The 20,522-nt window shown below is 38.7% G+C and overlaps 1 protein-coding gene across 2 annotated transcripts in view; it reads right to left on the bottom strand.

The window, feature by feature from the left end:
- RBPJ (recombination signal binding protein for immunoglobulin kappa J region) overlaps nt 1-20,165 on the bottom strand; it is a 38,454-nt gene extending 18,289 nt beyond the window's left edge. For both annotated transcript variants that reach the window (XR_015794216.1, XM_088131372.1), the window contains exons 1-3: nt 20,103-20,165; nt 2,178-2,216; nt 1,156-1,251 (exon numbers count right to left, since the gene is read on the bottom strand). Coding sequence is in view for 1 of the 2 variants with exons in the window: in XM_088131372.1 (XP_087987498.1) it covers nt 1,156-1,251; nt 2,178-2,216; nt 20,103-20,122 (155 nt within the window). In the remaining variant the exon portion in view is untranslated. The remainder of the gene's footprint in view (nt 1-1,155; nt 1,252-2,177; nt 2,217-20,102) is intronic.
- Between the last annotated feature and the right edge of the window lie 357 nt (nt 20,166-20,522).

The following is a 20,522-nucleotide window of genomic DNA, read 5'->3' as shown; positions in this document are numbered from 1 at the left end:
AAAATGTTTAATGGTTTTTAACTCTATCCACAGAACAAACCTAGTATGTACAGCTGTGGCTTCATAATGCAATGTCACAGAGCTAATAAATTTTGAATACCGTTCAACCAAAGCCAAACTCCAGGGAACTTAAAAGAAACCAACAGCAGAAAACAATACCCTAATCAAGGAACTACCAAGGAGAAAACTACAGCCCCCCGCAACACTGTCAGGACAAGCTACTGTATACAAACAGGGAGCAAACCCCCCATTCACTCGCACTGATGATGTTCCCTAGTCGCATAATGAAATGTCTGCAAGCAAACAGCCGAGCTCAGAGGGCATCAAGGACTCCACAGAAGAAACCAAATATGCAAATTTTCTCCACTGAAAAACAGTTGGACTTCAAAATATTTTAAAATTTCCTGGCTCATACCTAAAAGTTGTATTTAAAACATACATCCCCCTAGAATGTTTGTACTACCTTATGAAAAGTTAGATTATTATTGTATACCTTGGATTTGGAGATTTTTAAGCTACAGGAATGAGGGGAAACTGGTATCAGTTTGAAAGAATGAGAGTAAGACTTTAATCTGAAGTACAACAACTGAAGCATTTTCCCCAGAATAATCTCTAAGCCAGTTTTTGTTTAGGGTTATTCACATTCTCTGTTTGTTTGTTTGTTTTTGTTTTAATGATCTATTTTGTTGCTATTCATTTGGTTGACTGAGGAATGTAGGCATGGTAAGAACTTAACTTACTTTAAATGGTCACTAGATGGAGCTCCACACAAAGCATGAATATGACGAAGACCATTTAAAATAATTCAGAACTTAACACTGTAAAATCCTATGGATCCTGAACTGATACTTTTCAGTGTTTTTTTTTAACTACAGTCTGTCAACCAATACTTCAGAAATGAAACAAAACAAAACAAACCAGAGAGTATATTTTAAATTTCTAGAACACAAAATCCAGAAATGTTGCACCATTCTTTCTAATCCCATGACCTCCTAATATACACCCTCTGCCCTTCAAGCTCCCAAGCCAGGAATTCTGGGAGTTACAAACCATCACATCCAAGCAGCAAAAGATTGTTTAAAGCTGTTCTATGCATAGAATTTTCTTTTCAATTGCAAAATAGCACGGTGCACAATTCAAGACATCCATCATTACCTCTTTTCGTTTCCATAGGATTTCTGAGCAACTTTTGCATGAAGTATTAGGACTGTTTGATCACCACGCTCCTTTAAATAGTTCCTCATAGCTTCCCTAAGAATTGAAAAGGGCATTCAAAGTTAATAGAAACCCAATTTATATATGTATTTTTAAAGCACTCCAAAGGCTGACATTTCCATGTGTCTGAACTGCATGCAAGCTACATCTCTCTTATGGGGCCTGCCAAAGTTTCCCCACACAGTTGCTGGGGCTCCCTCTGCTCCTAATTCCCACCACCATCTTGCCATCTCACCCCACCCCTGTCGCAGTCAAGGTTGACCTGAGGAAGAAGTTACACAAGGGGATGATTTTTTTTCCCTTGGGGACATTCCCAAGGGGATGTAACTGGGCTGAGGAAGAATGCATGACAGAATTTAGTTAACTGGCCACTTTTGGAATTGAGAGATGAGAAAGGAGGACCATGATGCTTAACTTAGTTTTTGACTTATTCCTTCTTCCCAAGAAAAATAACTGCCTGCACAGGTACCCCAGACAATAGCAGTGGCCTGAAGGGTTGAGTGTTTCCTTATCCTTCCTAGAGGCCTGGACTTCTAACCCAAGCCATAATAGGTGATCATATATGAAGAACGGAACTAATTCTGCCTAATAAGGCGGCTGCAGCTAGGTCTAAACATTTTCCCCATCTTCCTCAAGCTGATAAAATTAAGCAGTTAATATAAATAAATATGTGCAAGGAACTGGACATGGGTACCATCACCAAGTGAGGCACATTCCCTTTGTAGTAACAGGCAGAAAGATGCTGGTCTCCATGTTTTCCATGGAGGGTCAAAGTAAGTAGTAATCTTAGCAGCTTTGTGAAGGTGCAGGTGAAGTGCTTACTCCTGTACAGAGAATGACAGAATTGAGCTTAAAAGCCCTCAGAACAGACTGCCTGCTATCCCAGCTCTGATTTCTTCAATGAGATCCCTTGTCTTGCCAGAGGGGCAACCGCTCAAGGTAACATAAGATCTGAACCCTACCTGGTGAGCCGCTTAGGTGGAGGTCTCTCACCAAATTTCCTGTAGGAAGAAGAAAAACAAGTCATTAATAACAAAACAGGCATGAGGTACAAGCAAAATGGTGCCAGTGGATGCCAACCTGGCTGAGGACTCTCTTGCTTCCTAACTTGTTTTAAAAAAGCATTCTGCCTAAGACAAAGCCAGGAAGATGGAAACTCATATTGCTCTGAAATATCTTTCACAAATTATTATTCTGAGTGACTGCTTACCAAGTAAAAATGAACTGAATTGAATTGCAATTGAACTGAAGTATATTAGCTATTTTTAAAATGAGCATAGATTAAAAGAAATGGGGGTTGCCGGTTGCCCACCCCTGCTATAACCCAAACCATAACAGCTGGTTTCACACCAAAAGTTCAGCCAAATCCACGTAAACCACATTAGAGCTTGGTACGATGTAAGAACCTTCCCTATATTTTGCCAATGCCTGAAAGACATTATGGTTTTTAAGCGTAGGATTCTACTTATATGCAATTGCTAAAGAGAACTGTCCAAGGAAACACAATCCATTCATCACGCATAAATAACAGAAGACGGCTAAAGAAAAAAAACAGCCTCAACGTTATTTCCACAGAAATAACACTCCAGATTTATGTTACAATACGATATTTTAGGAAGACAGCATTGCCTGATGTTACATAAACACAAAACTGAAAAATGACTATTACAATGAAAATTCCAGAGTTATTCTCCCAATTTGTTATTTGTCATGATATACAATCAACCCTACAATAACACAATACTTTAACAATATTTTGGTTAGGAGTTCCTCCTGTTCATAAGGCTTCTCTACCTAAGAAAATAACTCTTACTTTATACAGGAAATCAAATAAGCAATTTTGTGTAAGAAAATTACCATCTCTGTAACATATCTGTATATTAACAAATGTTATATACTCCAATTTAACTCAGTTTGAAAAAAAGAGTTTGGTGGACATTTAAAAAGTAATCAACACATGCTCAAGATGGATTCTGAATTAACCACAATTGAATATTAGAAACCCCCAAAAAAGTACACATAGTCATCGCTTAGTGACTGCCTCATTTAGCGACTGTTCACAGTTACCATAGTGATGAAAAAATAACTTTGCAACCAGTCCTCGCATTTACAACCTTCACAAGTCTGTAAAACAAAGGAAAGCTGAAGTAAAATAATAAACAACAGTCACAGTTTCACTTACTGCCACTATGCTTAATGACTGAGTTGCTGGTCCCAATTGCGGTCGTTAAATGAGGACTACCTGTAATCGCTTTTGAAAAGGTATCTTAATGACAGTTCTTAAACTAAGGACAGAAATTGATGTACTAATTGTACATTTCTCCTTGGAGCACGTCAAATACAGTGCATGGCGCTTATTAACACTTTGTTTTACAGACCTGCAAAGGTCGTAAATGCAAGGACTGGTTGCAAAGTTACTTTTTCATCACCGTAGTAACTGTGAACAGTCGCTACATGAGGCAGTCACTAAGCAATGACTGTATGTACTTTTTGGGGGGTTTCTAATATTCAATTGTGGTTAATTCAGAATCCATCTTGAGCATGTGTTGATTACTTTTTAAATACCATGCTATGCACTAAATTACCATATAGTGCATAGCACTTAATAACACTACCATACCATACCACTACCATTTCAATAATACCTACAGGTAAATTCATTCATACAAAGCTATAAAATATATACTATGTGTATAGTGGGTTTTCATAATAATTCTTGCACTTGGGCAATCACCTGCTTATAGAAAAGAACTGGGTATTCTTTCTGAACTGATGAGCACATTTTGAATTTTGAAAACATTATAGGAGAAGAACCATGGTAGACTATGGTGGCAAAAAAAAAAAAAAAAAGTCTAGTAGCACCTTTTTCAATTAACCAACCTTATTAAAAGGTATAACTTTCATGAGCTGCAGCTTACAAAATCTTATACCTTTTAATAAAGCTTGCTACTTGGAAAAAGTGCTCCCAGACTCCTTCAGAATTTGGAAGCACATTAAAGACATGTTCATGAAATGGCTGCCAGAAGTTTGCCTATTTTCACAAGGGCTACCACGCTGGCCATAAAACATCCATTTACAAAAAGACAAATTTGTGATGTTTTTTCTTCCTGCTTGGCCATTAGGAATGTTCTCTACTGCTTCAGCTTACTTGTGTGCATACGATCCAGTCACTATGTGATGTTGGTACAGACTGAGTATATGAATGTTCGAGGAGAGATATTCTCTTTTTCTACAGCATGTGAAAGCTTACCCTCCGAGCTCTCCTTCTATTCAATTTCAATCATCTTTATCAAGATAATAATAGTTTTGAGCAATACCAGACCAACACTTGGCATCTAATTGCTTCAACTGATATTGCTAGACCAGATTTCCTGAATTTCAGTAATTGTGCTGAACAACTTCAAAACATAGGCTAACCTATATAACTTATGTTTCCTTTACGCAGGATATGAAGCTGGTCCTCTGATGTGGTAACGTACGGAATTTTTCACGTATGACTATTTCATGCACCAAGTAAAAGTAAGAGGGCAAGGTCACTTTTTATGGGCTTTATTAAACCTGTCAACAAGTAACATTGTTCAGTGAAAAGCCTCAAATAGGCAACTACTATGTAAGGATAGCAGTATGCACTCCAGTGATCATCTGCTATGTTAGATGAAAGAAGACACTAATTGGCTGACTAGACAGGAGGAGAAACATGGTGCAAGATACCGAGATAAAGCAGTAACAGCACGAACTATAGACAAATTCAGTGAGAAGCTGCTGGTACTGTGGGAGGAAAAATTATAGTCAGGCTTTGACCACACATAAATTTCAAGCGCTTTGACAAGATCTGCATTTGTAGGCTTAAATCTTAAGCACTGAGATAAAATAGATTAAAAGTGTTTTCTTTTTGACCGGAGGTCTTATCCAGTATCCAATGCAATATAAGTGTTATTTGTGCGTCTAGATCAGTGTTTTTCAACCTCCGCAACTTTAAGTTGTGTGGACTTCAGCTCCCAGAATTCCCCGAGCCAGCACTGGTCTAGATAATACTTTAAAATTAGTTCAGAAACTAATCGCAGATTAACCCACCTTGGGTGAAATCACTGCAGCAACACAGGAAAGTGTATCAGATTACTGTCAGACAGGAACTTCTGAGATAGTACCACATAACCATTACTAATCCTAACTGAAGATTAAAAGGTAAAGAATCACCCTCTGGGGGAGCTGGGCAGCATACAAATTTATTAAATCAATAAAAAGACACCTCAGTGCAAGCTTGTTTGCCCCTGCTTTTTTTTTTTCAATTTAGCACTCTAAACAACAACCCTGACCTTGTCAGGCAGTCCCTCATCCAAATACTAACCAGGGCCAAGGTTAGCTCTAGTTAGCTTCCAAGATTAGCCAAGATAAACTAGGTGCTTCCATGTGCTGAACCTATCAAAAAGTAGTAGGTATCTAAAAACCAGCAGAGATTTCATGGTTCAATCGTTTTTTTAAGGTAACAGCATTCATCCAGCCAGCTCAGAAAAGACTGGTTGCCTAGAGAAATTAGAGGAATAGTTTATAACCTCTCTTCAGCTCCATAGTAGGACAGAATGCAAGTGACTTTTAGACTGCTGTATTTCAGAGGGGCACCTTGGGGCCCCAGTCAGGTATAACTGATGCATGTGACTATAGAGAGGAGCAGAATGATGCTACTTAACAACTCAAATGTGTATTATTACAACCACTCACCATAATTAAATTTACTAATAGATATAGACACATACAAGCACAACAAATTTAGGTTATAAAGATTGCTGATAAGCACATTTACCTTTTTACATGTATAACATCCTGGTAAAACTGCCAGATAAACATGTTGGAAAGAGAGAAGAAAAAAGAAATACAGGCTTGAATTAAATGTTCATTCCTGGCAAATTCTACTTATCAGAGAGAATTTGGCTATACTGGTTATTATCTTGGGTGGGAAAACATGGTACAGTAAAATCTCAATTTTTATGAATCAACTGGGGGATAGGGTATTGTGATGGAATGGAATTATGAAGGCCAGGCTCAGGAAGATAAACATTTTCTTAGCTCCCCAGAAGAGCGCGGGAGGAACAAGAGGATGAGACTGGCACCTCGCTGAGGAATTCACACTGTTGTGGCTGGCTGACTTTGGGAGCTGGGGTTTCGGTCTGGGAAGATTCTTGCTAGAGGTTGTAGCCAATAAACATAACTGGACTGAATTTGCATTGTCTCTTGGAGTTCCTTGCGCTAGGCCTGACAGGTATTTGATAAAGTTAAATACTATATCTGTCAAATCCAAATTTATCTAATTTATTTTAGGTCTTTAGCTTGCTGATATAATTATACAAATGATGTAAAACTATGCAAATCATATAAATGACATCAATTGACTAGAGTGCTTTGGAAATTATGTCCATTTAGTCAATTGACACAATCAACGTTTTATGCCATTTGCATAATTAAAAGGGGGTTCATAAAATAAAGGTTTTACTGTATATATAAAATGTGTTTGATCATCTAGGAGAAATGATAAAATACAGTATCAGACTGTTATACTGTTAGAACACAGTATGATAAAACATGGAATGGTTATTCAAGTGCTCCATCACCATAATGACATATTTTGACACAAGTAGTCTTCTTAAATCTGTTCTTGAAAATTGCTTAGGGTCCAGCAGCCAGGCTGGGCACACCTCAGCAGCAGCAGGAGCAAGAAAATGGCAACGGTCAGCTGGGTGGCAGGGGTCTCAGAGTACAGGGATGTGTGGGTGACTGCAGCTGGGCTGAGGTGGCTGTGGCTTCCAGGGAGTGGCAAGCAGCCCCAGAGCCATGCATGGTGGCCAAAAGGGCAGAGATGGGGGAGATAGACAGGTGGGGAGAGTTGGAGGAGTCTTACTCAGGCTCAGGGCTGGAAGCGACCAAGCCTGGAATGGCTTGGATTGGGGTGGATCCTCAGCTAACAACCAGCGGAATTCACTTAATGACTGCAATAGGGATTGCCAGGACTGCCATTGCTAAGTGATGAGGTCATGTGACATCTCACTTTATGACCACATCACTTAGCGACAGAAATTCCAGTCCCAATTGTGGTTGTAAGTTGAGGACTACTGTACATGGATATATCAGTCATCAGAAGTCAAGCTCGACTTGAAGAAACCTTTTCTTAAGCTTTGTATTTTTTTCTTTTTTGATATAAATTTTATATTCCAACTTTACATAAATTTAATGTTAGTACAAATCAACACAGCTATACAAAATCCACAAATCATAATCCAAGCATACTGGGTTGGGGAAGATTACCAAGTATGTGACAGGTCAAAATATGTTACTGAAGGGTTTTGCTCAGTTTTATAAGGCATGATTCACATATTTCATTAAACCATGCTTATTCACGATGTAATTTGTTTTGTTTTTGGCTTAACGCATTGAGAGAACCCAGTTGTACAGCAATGTAATTAAAGTAATGTAGCTAGTGAACAGATATAAATTTTTAGAAACAATTTCAAATTAATTGTTCAAAAGCAATCTTTATCACACATCTGAACGAACTTTTTCAAAGCTTTAACTTTATTATAAGTCACTCGTGAATATAAAACCACTAAAGGACAGCAGACAGAATATTTAACATGTAGTGGGAAATTAAGGTTTGTCTTTCTCTTAAGTCACAAGGAAGTTTAATGACTTTGTATCAGTCACTAATTCTCATATTAAACTACATCACAGTAGCATTCCAAGGATAAAATGAGGGGTAGGGAAGGACCTGCAAATCTGATACATGCTGCTCTAAACTGTTTAAGAAATTTAGCAATGAAAGGGTATCTATCTAAAGAGATGTCCTTTCATCATTTCTCTATTAGCATTCATCTGCTATAGGTAGAGGTAACCCTCGACTTACAACCATTCGTTCAGCGACCATATGAAATTACGACAGCACTGAAAAAAGTGACTTATGATTGGTCCTCAAATGTATGACCATTGCAGCGCCCCCGCAGTCATATGATCAAAATTTGGGTGCTTGGCAGCCTGCCTGCGCTTACAACTGCAGGAATATTTCAACTTCTCCCACCTGCCTAGCTCTCTATCTCTGCACTTTTGGCCACCGTACATCCTGCCTTTGCCATTGGGAGAAACCGTTTTCTGGCTTCCCCATGGAAGAGCCGAGGGTTGGTTCAGGGAGCCATGTGTAAGAATAATTTGCTGGAGGAACCACTTGCAAAGGAGCTTGGTTTTGCCAGCTTCCCCTTTGCGCAAAGCTGGCAAAAGCAAGCCCCTTTCCAAAGGCTCAGGGAGCCACATGTAGGAAAAGTTTGCCAGAGAAGCTGGGTCTGAAAAGGAGACAGCAAAGGCAGCAAGGTGCTTCTACTTCAGTCGCAGGAGCTGGGTGCAAAGGCGAAAGGTTGGTGCAGAGAACTGGGAGAGAAGGTAGCTGGGTAAACGAATGCTTCCTGGGATGGCAGCAGCTGCAGTTTCCTGGGTTGCTTTGCATGGCTTGGGGTGGTTGGGCTGGGACAGCTGCTGCTTCCTGGGGTGGCTTCACATGGCTGGGCTGGGGCCGCTGCAGCTATGTGTCATGCTGAGGCTCAGGGGCTTCTTGAGGAAGACACACCACATGCTTGCTTCTTGATTGAGGAAAACACATACCACCCATGGGGTGAGAAGGGATTTTTAGTTATACATACATACATACATACATGCTACATGCCCGTATTGATCATAAGACCTAGTACTCTCTCCATTAAACTGTGCTAATCTTTCTATGACCATGTCATTCTGAGTCACTCCATGTAAGTTCAAGGGCAGACAAAACTGCACTCCACAGAACTTTTAAAGGGAAGGATGCCCCAGCAAACTTTTTTTTCTTTTTACTACAAACAAGTTAAAAGGTTCAAGGCTCCATTTACGTAAATGGCTTCAAATCATTAATACAATATTAACTTTAGCTGTTGTTGTTTTTTTTAAGCTTACTTCAAGGTAGGAAAGGTTTTAGGCTTCCCACCAAAGTCCAATAATTTCCAGTGCTATGTTATCAAAGGTAGCCTAATCTTCTGTGTAATTAATATGAACTGCTTGTTCTTTATTATTCATCACTCAAACCTATAAGCTAGAATTAGGCACATCCTAAAAAATTTACAAGCTTTCTGCCTGGAATTAGAGTCTGGCAGAGTATTCACAACGCACAATGAAATCGTTCAAAAGAAACTGCCAACAGGAACTGAGGATGCACAAAAAATATTTTATGACAAATCAAATGTTTCTGTAGCAGACATCCCAAGATCGAAAGGATGCAGGAGGGCTTTTTCCCTCCAGCTAAAAGTGTGTGCAGCTACAACCATCAACCCCCTTGATCTGCAAGTGCTTACTGGCTGGCAACTCTAGTCTCATCCAGCACCAGCAAGCTGGTGGTGTAGAGCAGAAGGGGCATTAACAAGAAATAAATGCATAGAAGCACATCTGTATATGTATGGAAAGGAAGGACATACATCTTCTAACAATATAGCAAATAAACATTAAAAGTATCCTTTTCTTTCAACATGTGGATAAGATTTTTTTTTTCCTGTTTCCGCATGTGAGAGAGAGAACTGCTAGCACAGGCCAATGGAGGATCAATTTCATAAATGTGGCACTTTATTTTACAGGAAACTAAATTTAATCAGTAGTTATTAATTCAATTAATATTCCTTTTTCTTTGCCCTGGCCCTACTCTTTTTTGAAGTATGGCTTTTGGGGAGCATAATACCCACCCCAAACTGGTTTCAACTAGAGGTGGCAACCCTAGTCTGACAATGTGGGACAATGGGGTCTGAACAATGGTTTGTTCTATCTTCACTTTTTTTTTTTTTTGGCCTATCTCCTCTTCCAAAGGAAGAGGGGAAGACTAACATTCAGAACTAACTTCCTCTCAGGTAAATACAGTAGATTTGGAAACACCAGTAGATGTTGGTGACCATTTAACCCAATCGTTCTACAATGCAAGGTGCAACTGGAACAAAATCTTCAAACATTTGTGACCAGGGACACATTCGTAAGTATCAGGTGAAAACAAAAGGCAAGTACCACAATCAATAAAACAAGTAAAATGCAATGGTTGAGTTTCAGATCCAAATACAAAATGACTAATGCAAACAAAATGCTATAGATGGAAAACTGGCAATGCTCACAAAAATCTCTTAATACAATCTCAACACAAACAACACAAGAATCCCAATGCAAGCACAAACATTTAATGAACATGGCACCCCATTTATTATCCCTCTCCAATCTAACATCTACTTTAAATTTTTTAGCAAAGAAGAGTCTATAATCTCTAAAGACAGTGCATTCCATTCAAGAGCTCTCATGATTCAGAACTTTCGCTGAACCTACTGACAAAATACGTTCCTTGCAATTCCATACATTAGTTCAAGGCCTTCCCTATGTATTAAAAGCAAGAGGCAACCTTTCAAATATTTGAAGACAGCTATTTTACCTCCCTTTATTTTTTCCTCCCCAAGCTAAATAAACTGAATTATTTCAACTGTTTCTCCAAAGGCTTAGTTACAAGACCTTTGCTTTCATCAGCCTCTCTTCTTTACATACATTCCAATTTCTCAGTATCTGTCTCAAAAAATGGTGACAAAATATTCCAAATATAGCTTAAGACAGAAAATAATGGTACTATTACTCTATGTGATGGGACATTTCTAATTAGCTTAAAATTTGCTGCTACTCTAGGCTCACATCTCTATGTCCAAATTTCAGAAAAGGAGGAGGATAATCTCCCCTAATGAGTCTAGTTCATTACAAATGAGTTTGGGGAACATGTCAAAGTAAGTAAATCTACAGTGTGACCTATAGCTTGGGTCTGGACAACCAATAATACTTAACTAATCAAGCCAATTTTTAAAAACAATCATAGACTGTTTAAAACTGTCCAATATATCAATGTCAAGTCTACAAGTTTCTAAAGCCACCTTTCTACATTTTTAAGACAGAAGCCTGAAGACATACCAATATTCTGTCTGAGCCATACTCAAAGAATCCTCAATGAGGAGAATAGCCCTGAATTTAATTTGCAAGCTCTTTTATCATTTTGGAGCATTATTCATTTGATCCTCTAGACTCAGCCAATTTCAATGAGCTGGATGGTCTCCTATCACCTCCTTCTTTATCCTGGGCTATAAGTTCTTCCTTTATTCTCCTTTTCACAGACTGAACACAACTGCTGTTGCAAGAGAGGACTGAGACAAAATCATTCTTCCCTTTCACTTGCCACTGGTAATATTTCACATCTACTCCTTCATCTCCTCTCCCCATTTATAATAAACAATATAGACTTCTATCATAGCTAATGGGCCAGGGGATTTTTCCCCCCTCACCACTGGTTAGAAAAATAGTATTTTCAAATTCAACAAAATGCATCTTGTTGCTTTTTAAAATGCATTTCATTTTTCATTCATTTGGAACAACACATTCAAGAACTCACAATTAACATGGTTTCAAACAATTAGGAAGCTTCAACTACCCAAAATCAGCACAGAACTACTCATAAAAAGTTCTATGTATAAAAACACTTGGTTAGATAAATGGATTGGGACAAGGGGACCACCATTCTTTATCACATTTCTAGAGGTATACACCTGCAACTGCCATTTCTTTCTTTGTTTAAAATGCTGGTCTCAGTAGGTAGCAGTCATTGGCTGCCCTTGTCAGGGTTGAGAAGCAAAACAATATCTGGCCTGAGCACTATTTTGTTGGGAATGTCCAGGCTGCAGGCTAAACTGGAAGTTAAAAAATCATCTTGGAAGAAGGCAACGGCAGACCACTTTTGTACCATGGCCAAGAAAACTGCACAGTTAGATCCATTAGTCATCAGGATTCAAGCTGTACTTAAGGGCTTCTTTATCTTTAAAATCCATGAAATTAACTTCTACTACTACTATTATTATTACTGATAGCAACAGCTCTAGTAAACTCTAAGAACTTCCTAACTAATCCTACTATAATTTAGTCTGAGGCAGACAGCTCCAACAACTCCAATCAGAAACTACTACTCTATTTCACAAGTACAAAGCAGAACCTCATCTAATGATTCAACCCATCTACACCTTTGCTCTTGACAAAAACAGAGACTGAAAAAGAAGCAACAATAGAATTGCCTGGAAGTATGTTAGAATGCCAGGCTACAATTTCCCAACTGTGCTATGCAATTGGATATGTACTTGTAAATGCCAGATTTCCCCCCACAATACAATACTATGCATATTCACATTCACCTTTTCCATTCTTACTATAAATAACAGAATTCCCTAAATCTCACACTGTATAAACCCTGCTGAGCATTTCAGACACAAATTTCTGCCTTTATTTATTTTCCCCATTCAGACAGCTCTTACTCCCATCCTTAAAGTACTCAAAAACATGTACTGAACAGATTAATAATGTCTCAGGCAAAGACTCCAAATGAGAACATTATCCTATAAAAAGGAATCTCCTACCAAACAAATACTGCATTAGATAAAGAAAACCAGGAAAAATGCAGTGTATTGCCAGATGGAGCTTATATACCAAAGGAAAAGAGCACATCAACAAAACCAATTCTTTGGACATATAAAACAGAAATGCAAATATGTCTTTAACTTGAGAAAATCTAACTAAGCTCAATTAATTATTTTTCAAATGCTCAGGACAGCAATGATAAAAATCATTATAACCCCAGTGCTTTCAGATGAGCATTATAGTGATGTCTTAGAGTCAGCTGGTTGCTTTTGAGATCTTCCTGTAGCATATACCTAGCAGCAAGTTCTTCAAAATGATATATGGCTCATTAGTAGATTACAGATTTGCAGTTAGTCTGCTGCCCAACATCCAGAAATTACCCATTATTTTTCACTGATACCTCACCTTTCTATTTGAATAAATAGTTAAGGCAGTTTACAAAAATTTAAAACCTACAAGATACAGTACAGAACACTCCATACATTTAAATGGTTCCTTACCACATGTGAATATATATTTACAAGAAGAAAGGCAACTGCTATTATAGGACCTTTTGTACAGATGTGTAATATAACACTGTATGAAATACCTCTTAGAATGTGAAAGGCAGCTTGATAAAATCTAAGATGATCAAGTAAAAAGGCAAGCTAAATTTGATTAAATAAAATTGCATTGACTATTGGCCAAATTTAGCATAAATTGGCTCTATATTTCTTTACATGAAAAGCTTGTTCAAACACTATGTAAAAAATAAAAAAGGAGATAATATTTATTACAAGGGAGAAAAGAAAGCCTGGAGTCTTCAGATTGCATAAAAATGGAATCCTGTCATATATCTAGATAAAGCCTTAAGCTATACTGTAGAATGATTCTATATCACAACCATTCCAAATAGGTAGAATCAAGCATCATTCAACAAGTTTAATATAAAAATAGTTTATTACCCATGGTTACATCAGGTAATGCACATGTTTGATATGCAATACATACAACTATAAAAGCTGTCTTAAACTATAAAGCCTTAAATATTAGCAGACATAAAAGCAGATCCTGACAATGTTTCATAGTAATCCCAACTTCAGCAGAATACAGACTACAGCATCCACAAATGCATAAATAAGGGTAAGTTTCCCTCAGCCATGGAAGCTTGTGGGTGACTTTGGGCAGTCACTATCTCTCAGTGTAATCCCTCACCACAAAGACTGTGGTAGGAAAAAAAGGTATTAGTTATTCTGACTTGAGTTCCTAGAGGAGAGATAAATCTAAAGAATGAATACATAATAAAAAAAGCTTTCAGTCCCTTGGTAGCCAATCAAAGCTGTAGTTGTTTTAATAAACACTATTAGAATGAGCTTTTAACATGCATAACAAATGGATACCCAGAAACAGCTTTATTATTGATTTCAATTTTAAACTTTGAAGAGAGTATGTTTTTTGTTTTCAGTTATTTCTAACCGCCTGAACCTTCAAGATGCTATTTAAGTAGCATTAAAATACCCACCAAATCAATGCACGAAAAAAAATGTAGAGCTGATACAGTGATAGAGCCAGCTTGGTGTAGTGATTAAAGCAATAGTCTAGGGCCAGGGAGATGCAGGTTTAAGTCCGTCCTCAACTATGGAAGCTCACTCAACCATTTTCACTTCCTCAGCCCTGCCTATTTCACACAGTTGTTATTGGAACAACTGGGGGGGGGGGTGCTATGTAGGCTGCCCTGAGTTGTAAATAAATAAATTGCATTTATGAATTACCACTCTACTTTCAAAGTGTTCAATGTAAGACAAACTATAGCACTTCACTGATAAAATGACTTCTAATACTGAAGTCCATACTCATCGGAAATTAACATAAGGCTTAAAGGAATTCTCTTGTCCTTTTCATTCTGTTTTCTTCAGTGAGGTTATCTAGCAGGTTATCCTATCCTCTTAAAAAGCCTTTGTTAAAATAACTTTTTGAAAGTCTTTGCAGCATTCAATATAGCAACATACTGAAAATTCACGGCAGCAAATATATGTAAGGATTACTAACCTTCAGTGAGAAATTACAAATAATTCATCCAGGAACAGTCCACATTGCTCTTCAGACTGAAGCCATACCACACAAGCAACAAACTACCTTCCCATTAGAGTTGTGAAGGCCATGAACAAGGGTGATAGGGAATAGAAGCACTGCTTTCTTTAATATTATCTAACATTGCAAGTTTAGAACATGAGCATGAAGTACTTTTTCTTTAAGATGAAGGGCTCTTTTTAGAAAATATTTTACCAAAAAAAAAGTCCATTCTGCTCCTTTTGAGTAAGTCTATTTGTAACGTTTTAAATATCATCAATTTCCTAACCATTTCTAATATTTTATTTAGATTTTTAGCTTGTCCTATCAAAATGTCAATGAGTAGTGTGATTCATAGTCAACCTAACTGATATGTAAATAAACTTCTCAGCCACCAAATACCACAACTAATGAGGATGATTTAAAATATTTCTAAACAAATTTGGCTTGTATGCTAATAGTTTCCAGAAAGGGAGAAGCACCAATAAGCAATGAAAATCGATGTGTACTCTAGATACACAAGGCAAGAAGATTCTCAGTCTCTGAGAGTGGTATGGCTCTAAGGGAAGAAGGAAACTTTTTGATTTAACAATGTAACAGGGGTACAGAACCCCAGGCAATTCCCAACGCTCTTTTGTGTAGTTTCCAAAGTCATCTCCAACATCACCTTACGTTATGACGCAAGTTCCTGTCAATGTTTTGTGGAAATAATTAAAAACCTGCCTGGTAAACCCTAGATTTTCTTTTCTAAGTGCAACCCCCTCTCACACAAAAACACAGGCCCCAGCTGTTAAAAAGAATTACCTCACTTCTTTGCCGCTACAGCTCTGGAAACAGAAAAACTGCCTATCCCTGCAATAAAATCTTGTGAAAAATTCAGAGAGACTGTAAGCTCAGATTCTACCTCATATAACTATGTTTACATAGTATCTAGAATAATAAGCTTATCAATTTTTTTTAAAAAAAGCTTTCTTGACTGTTCACCTGAGAGAAACTGATATAAGTCCCAAGTAAGCTATTATTTACATGTATGGATTAAGACTTAAAGACTAAAATATTGTAAAACAAAGACTGCACTTTTTAAAAATGCTACATTTGATGAAACCTGAAAAGTGTAAGGAACCTATATCTGGAGAACAAATTTAGTTTCAAACTTAATCTGGCAGGCACACACTCTTTTCTTTACAAACTTGAAATTACAATGCACTGGCAGAAAGTAACTAATATTTAGCTTTGCATTTCAACATAAGGAAACTTAGCAGAAAATAAGCACCCTTTTTGTTTCCCTGAAACTTACTAATAAAACTAAAGGGGACGTACACACAAACACCCCAGGTGTACGTCACTGTAGCATAATGCCCTGAATGCTAGATATGGAAAATTCGCATAGAAATCTCAGTTCAGCTAAAGGCTCAGGCACTGAGCAAACTCAACTCATGTCATAAGACTGTCATGATTCTGAATTGTTTTGCAGAAAAGTTAGATACAAAGATAATACCTTGAATGTATAATTCGCAAGGCACTTTAATACTTTTCTACACTGTTCTCTGGTTTCAAAAATCTCTGCCTAGAATGTTTCTAGCAGAATCAAATCATCAGTGTAAATTGGTTAATAAAATGGGTGCATGCATTTAATACTGTCATTACAATACACAGCAAATTCCACAATATTACAAGTTCTGCAATGTCACTGACCTAATTGTGACATGCTATAAGCCTGTAGGATATGGTTTTCAACTGTAATCCTGAAGATTTTGAGCCTTAAAAATGAAACCAACTTTACAATTAAGAAAAACAACTTATTTCTTATAATGCACATCATATTCAAGTTTCTGAAAGTTTATTTGATGCACAGTATGTGGCAAGGTTAATTTTCACAGGTATGAACTGATGTTTCAGAGCCATGGTACTTATCCCTTTAAAAATCTCTCAAAACATAGAAATATAAAATCACACGTACTTGTTATTTCGCAAACTACCTGTTTTGCAAATGGACATAATGTATTTCAATACATCAAATTATACCTGCTGCACAAGTTGCCTGTATGTTTCTGGGTTTACTGTAGTTCAAAATACTGGCATTGAAACCTGACACTCTTAAATTATTTGGATTCAGGAAACATGAAGGAATGTCTGTGCTATTATGAAATGCTCCATGTGTTAAATCAGATAGACTATTTGCTGGCCATCTGTTAAGAACATTAAGACTACTGGACAGTAAAAGGTGCCTTCACTGATGGTCCATACCCTATGGAATTACAAAAGAGATATGGCTACATAAGTTATTTATCAATAGATTCCTTTGACTTTTAACTGAACAATTTCAGAAAGCCATTTATTGAATTTTAGCATATTTATATGAAACTTATTTGATTTTTTTAACATTATATTGATGTGGGATTCTGTTTTACATTATATGCTATCCTTATAAAAGACTGCCATTTTGAAAGGCATATAAGAAAGACATTAAGTAAATATATCATTATAGGCTTTCAGGCTCAGCACAGTCAGATACCTTCAAGTATTTTAAAGGCCAGATTAGGAAACTGCCACAGAAATACTGTGAGCTATTTTATCTTATCATCAGGCAGTTTTCTAAACTCCCCAGTCTTCTCTGCAAAGCTACCTAAGCTTTTCTCCATGATCCCTGCAAATGTTGAGGAATAGTAACATCCAAACAACTATTTCACCACCCAGAGTCGTTCTACAGTGAGATGGGTGGTGACAAATTTGATATATAAAATAAAATATAAATAAAATAAATAAATGTCATGAGAAAATCAGCATTACCTGATTTGTACCTTTCTTAATCTGCCTTCCTAAACAGCAGCTAGGCAATGGATATTTGTGATGTTCATGCTATTGTCCCTCCTCCAGGCTGAGATTTCATTAGCTGTAATAGCTAATCTATTTTTCAACTCTTTTCTTTTCTGAAACCTATTTTTTCAATTCACTATTTAATAAAATATTCAGATTTTCTATGACTGATTGCCAATATGTGTCCTAAAATCTCATTTGCAGAATAAAAAATATACTTAAAGAATTAAAAGATACCCAAAAATATTTATGTTTTGAAAACAGCTAATGAAGTCCAACCCCAACTGAAAAAACAAGGAAAGGAGTGTACTATAAATTTAATTTAAGAAATATAAATGTGTTTGCAAAGATTACTGTTTTTCAATTTGCAGATTTCTACGAATTTATCTTAAAGTACTTCATTCAGAAAGCACTAGGAGCTGCATTATCAGGCAGTTTTCTAAACTCCCTAGTCTTCTCTGCAAAGCCATCTAAGCTTTTCTCCATGATCCCTGCAAATGTTCAGGAATAATAACATTCAAACAACCATTTCATGATAACACTAGAAAGCAATAGAACAAAACAAAGAACAGATTTTTTTGACAAGTCAATGCTTGAGGCGGAAATAGATTTTAATTTAAACATGTTTATGGCAACAAATATGGAATCCCCCCCCCCCACCTCCACCAGTTGAGATATCAGGTACTTAACAAAAATAACAAATATTTAATTTTATTATATTTACATCCCATAAAAGTTGAGCCATAATTTCAAAGTCTATTTTCATTTGGTTGTCCTAACTTTTAGAATCCAAGGACATGATTTCAGATTCATCAGGGAAAAAACATCCTTTTTTTTTTTTTTTTAAGAGGAAAGCACATCAATGAGTAACCATAAATAAAAGAAATAAGAATTCCTTTAAACACATAGACGAAGTGTACAATAACAAAACTGAACAAGCAGATATTACTACAGTGGACAACACAGAATCAGCACCTCGATGACAGTTCTAATAAGAAATCACAGCATGCTAATTCTCAGTATTTTTACAGAAGTGAATTTTATATCAAAGAGGCAATTTCACATATTTTGAAAAGGTCTGTGAGCAAGGCAACTACTAGAAACAGCAAATCATGCTCTCCATCATTTAAAAGTGAACTACTTTTAGCTGATAAATTGATGCCCACTGAGCCACAATTTACTTGTAACACAGCAATGAGAGCTCTAAATGAAAAACCTTGAGGTTCAATTCCAGCCCCCATCCCAATACGTTTTAGGGCTACACAAAGACACCAAAGTTTATATATTCCTGGTATTTGGAGAAGCAGTAACGATATTTGTAGAGAATAGACTGGGGAGAAGCATGACACAAAGAGGAGGTAGCAATTGCTGCTTGATGCAAGAGAACTTCTACATTCTACAGTGGAACAGGTTCAGTACATTATGTGATCCAAAACTTCCCTTGCAGAGGAATCTCCCATTACTAAATCTGTCAAATTACAGACACACAGGGCAAGTGTCACTGGACCCAATTTCAGGGAGCAGCTCAGCCCTTAAATAGGCTACAAATGTGCTGCAAGAAAGATGGGGAAATGAGCTATGTTATGCAACAGAAGTGGCCATTATAGCCAGATAATTATAGGGCTAAAATGACAGCTCTCCCTCGAAACAGCTTAGACTTCCTACAGAAACTAACATGTGTCCTCACTCAGGAGTGAGTAATGCACCACCTAAACTCTCACCATTAATAATAATAAACTTTACTATGGTCTGAGACCAGCATGCTCATTATATCCCTTTTCCACTTAGGGAAACTGAAGCACCCAGCTCCCAAAACAACAAACAACAAAACAAGCAGACAGAGAGCGGGAGCAAACCAAGTCCCTCCTTGTTTTTACAGGGGAAGGAAACTTTGTGTGACTTCAGTTCCACAATATTAATTGGTACAAAAATGCAGTACAACACGGGGATCCAGAGACCAACGCCCGAAGGCTGAAAACGCTACCGGGTTACACGCTGGACCAGGGCTAGGGAAGACCCAGCTCCAAGCCCCCATTCAGCCACTGAATCTCCCTGGGGGACTCCGGGCCAGCCGCCCCCTCGCTCTCGCAACCCAGCCCTTCCTCGCGGGGTTGGCGTTTTTCCGGAGGAAGGGCTGCGTTTACCGCCCGGGCCTCCTGCAGGGGAAGCGGGACGGGAGCCGGACCCCCAGCAAAATAAATAAATAAATGCGGTTTCACGTGTCCTCGCCTTCACACGTTCTCGCCCTGACACAGCCTGCGGGCGCCCGAGGAGCCTGCTGCTGTCGCTCACACCGTCCCCGGGCCCGGGGCCGAGGCAGCGCAGGGGCCCCCCGAACTCCTCAGCCTCCACGAGCCCGAGACGCGGCCTCCCGCCCCGCCGGTCCTCCGCGGAAGGAGCCCCGGGGGTCCACAACCAAGAGGGCCTCCCGCGTCCCACGCCCCCGCCAGCCGAGGAGCAGCCCGCGGGAGGCCAAAGCCGGGGGCCTCGCGGGAGGGCGAGAGGGGGCGACTCCGGAGGAACTGTGCCGCGCACCCCCCCGCACTTACCCTGTCACAACAGGCGCCATCTTCCACAAACTCTCGCCAAAACTCCTACTCTCGCGAGAAGTAGCCAATGGGGGTCCGCCGCGCGCGCGCGCCTGCGCGAGGGCGTGCGTGCGGCCTGGCGCGAGGGCGCGCGCCCGCCCTTCCTCTCTCTCTCCAACGCTCCCCGGCCAGCCATCAACGCGCACGCGCGGGGGTTAACCTGTGGGCGGCACGCGCGAGCCTTTTCCTTCTTTTTTTTTAATTAAGGGAGGGGCTAAGAAAAAAAAAGGAGAGAGCGCCGCGTTCGGTCCCGCCCACTCGCTTACTTACTTTGCCCACCGGCTGTCTCTCTCTCTCTCTCCCTCCCTGTCTCCCTTCCGCCCCAGGCTGAGACGCAACAGGCGTGGGAACCGGGCTGCCAAGTCTCGCGAGACGAGGGGA

The sequence above is a fragment of the Python bivittatus genome, unplaced genomic scaffold (genome assembly GCF_059951505.1).
Source record: "Python bivittatus isolate LINGU-HERP-01145 unplaced genomic scaffold, Pbiv_v1 ctg000960_np1212, whole genome shotgun sequence".
In the NCBI taxonomy this organism is placed as follows: Eukaryota; Metazoa; Chordata; class Lepidosauria; order Squamata; family Pythonidae; genus Python; species Python bivittatus.
Note: the sequence above shows the minus strand (reverse complement) of the source record. Positions and strands in the feature narration are given on the sequence as shown.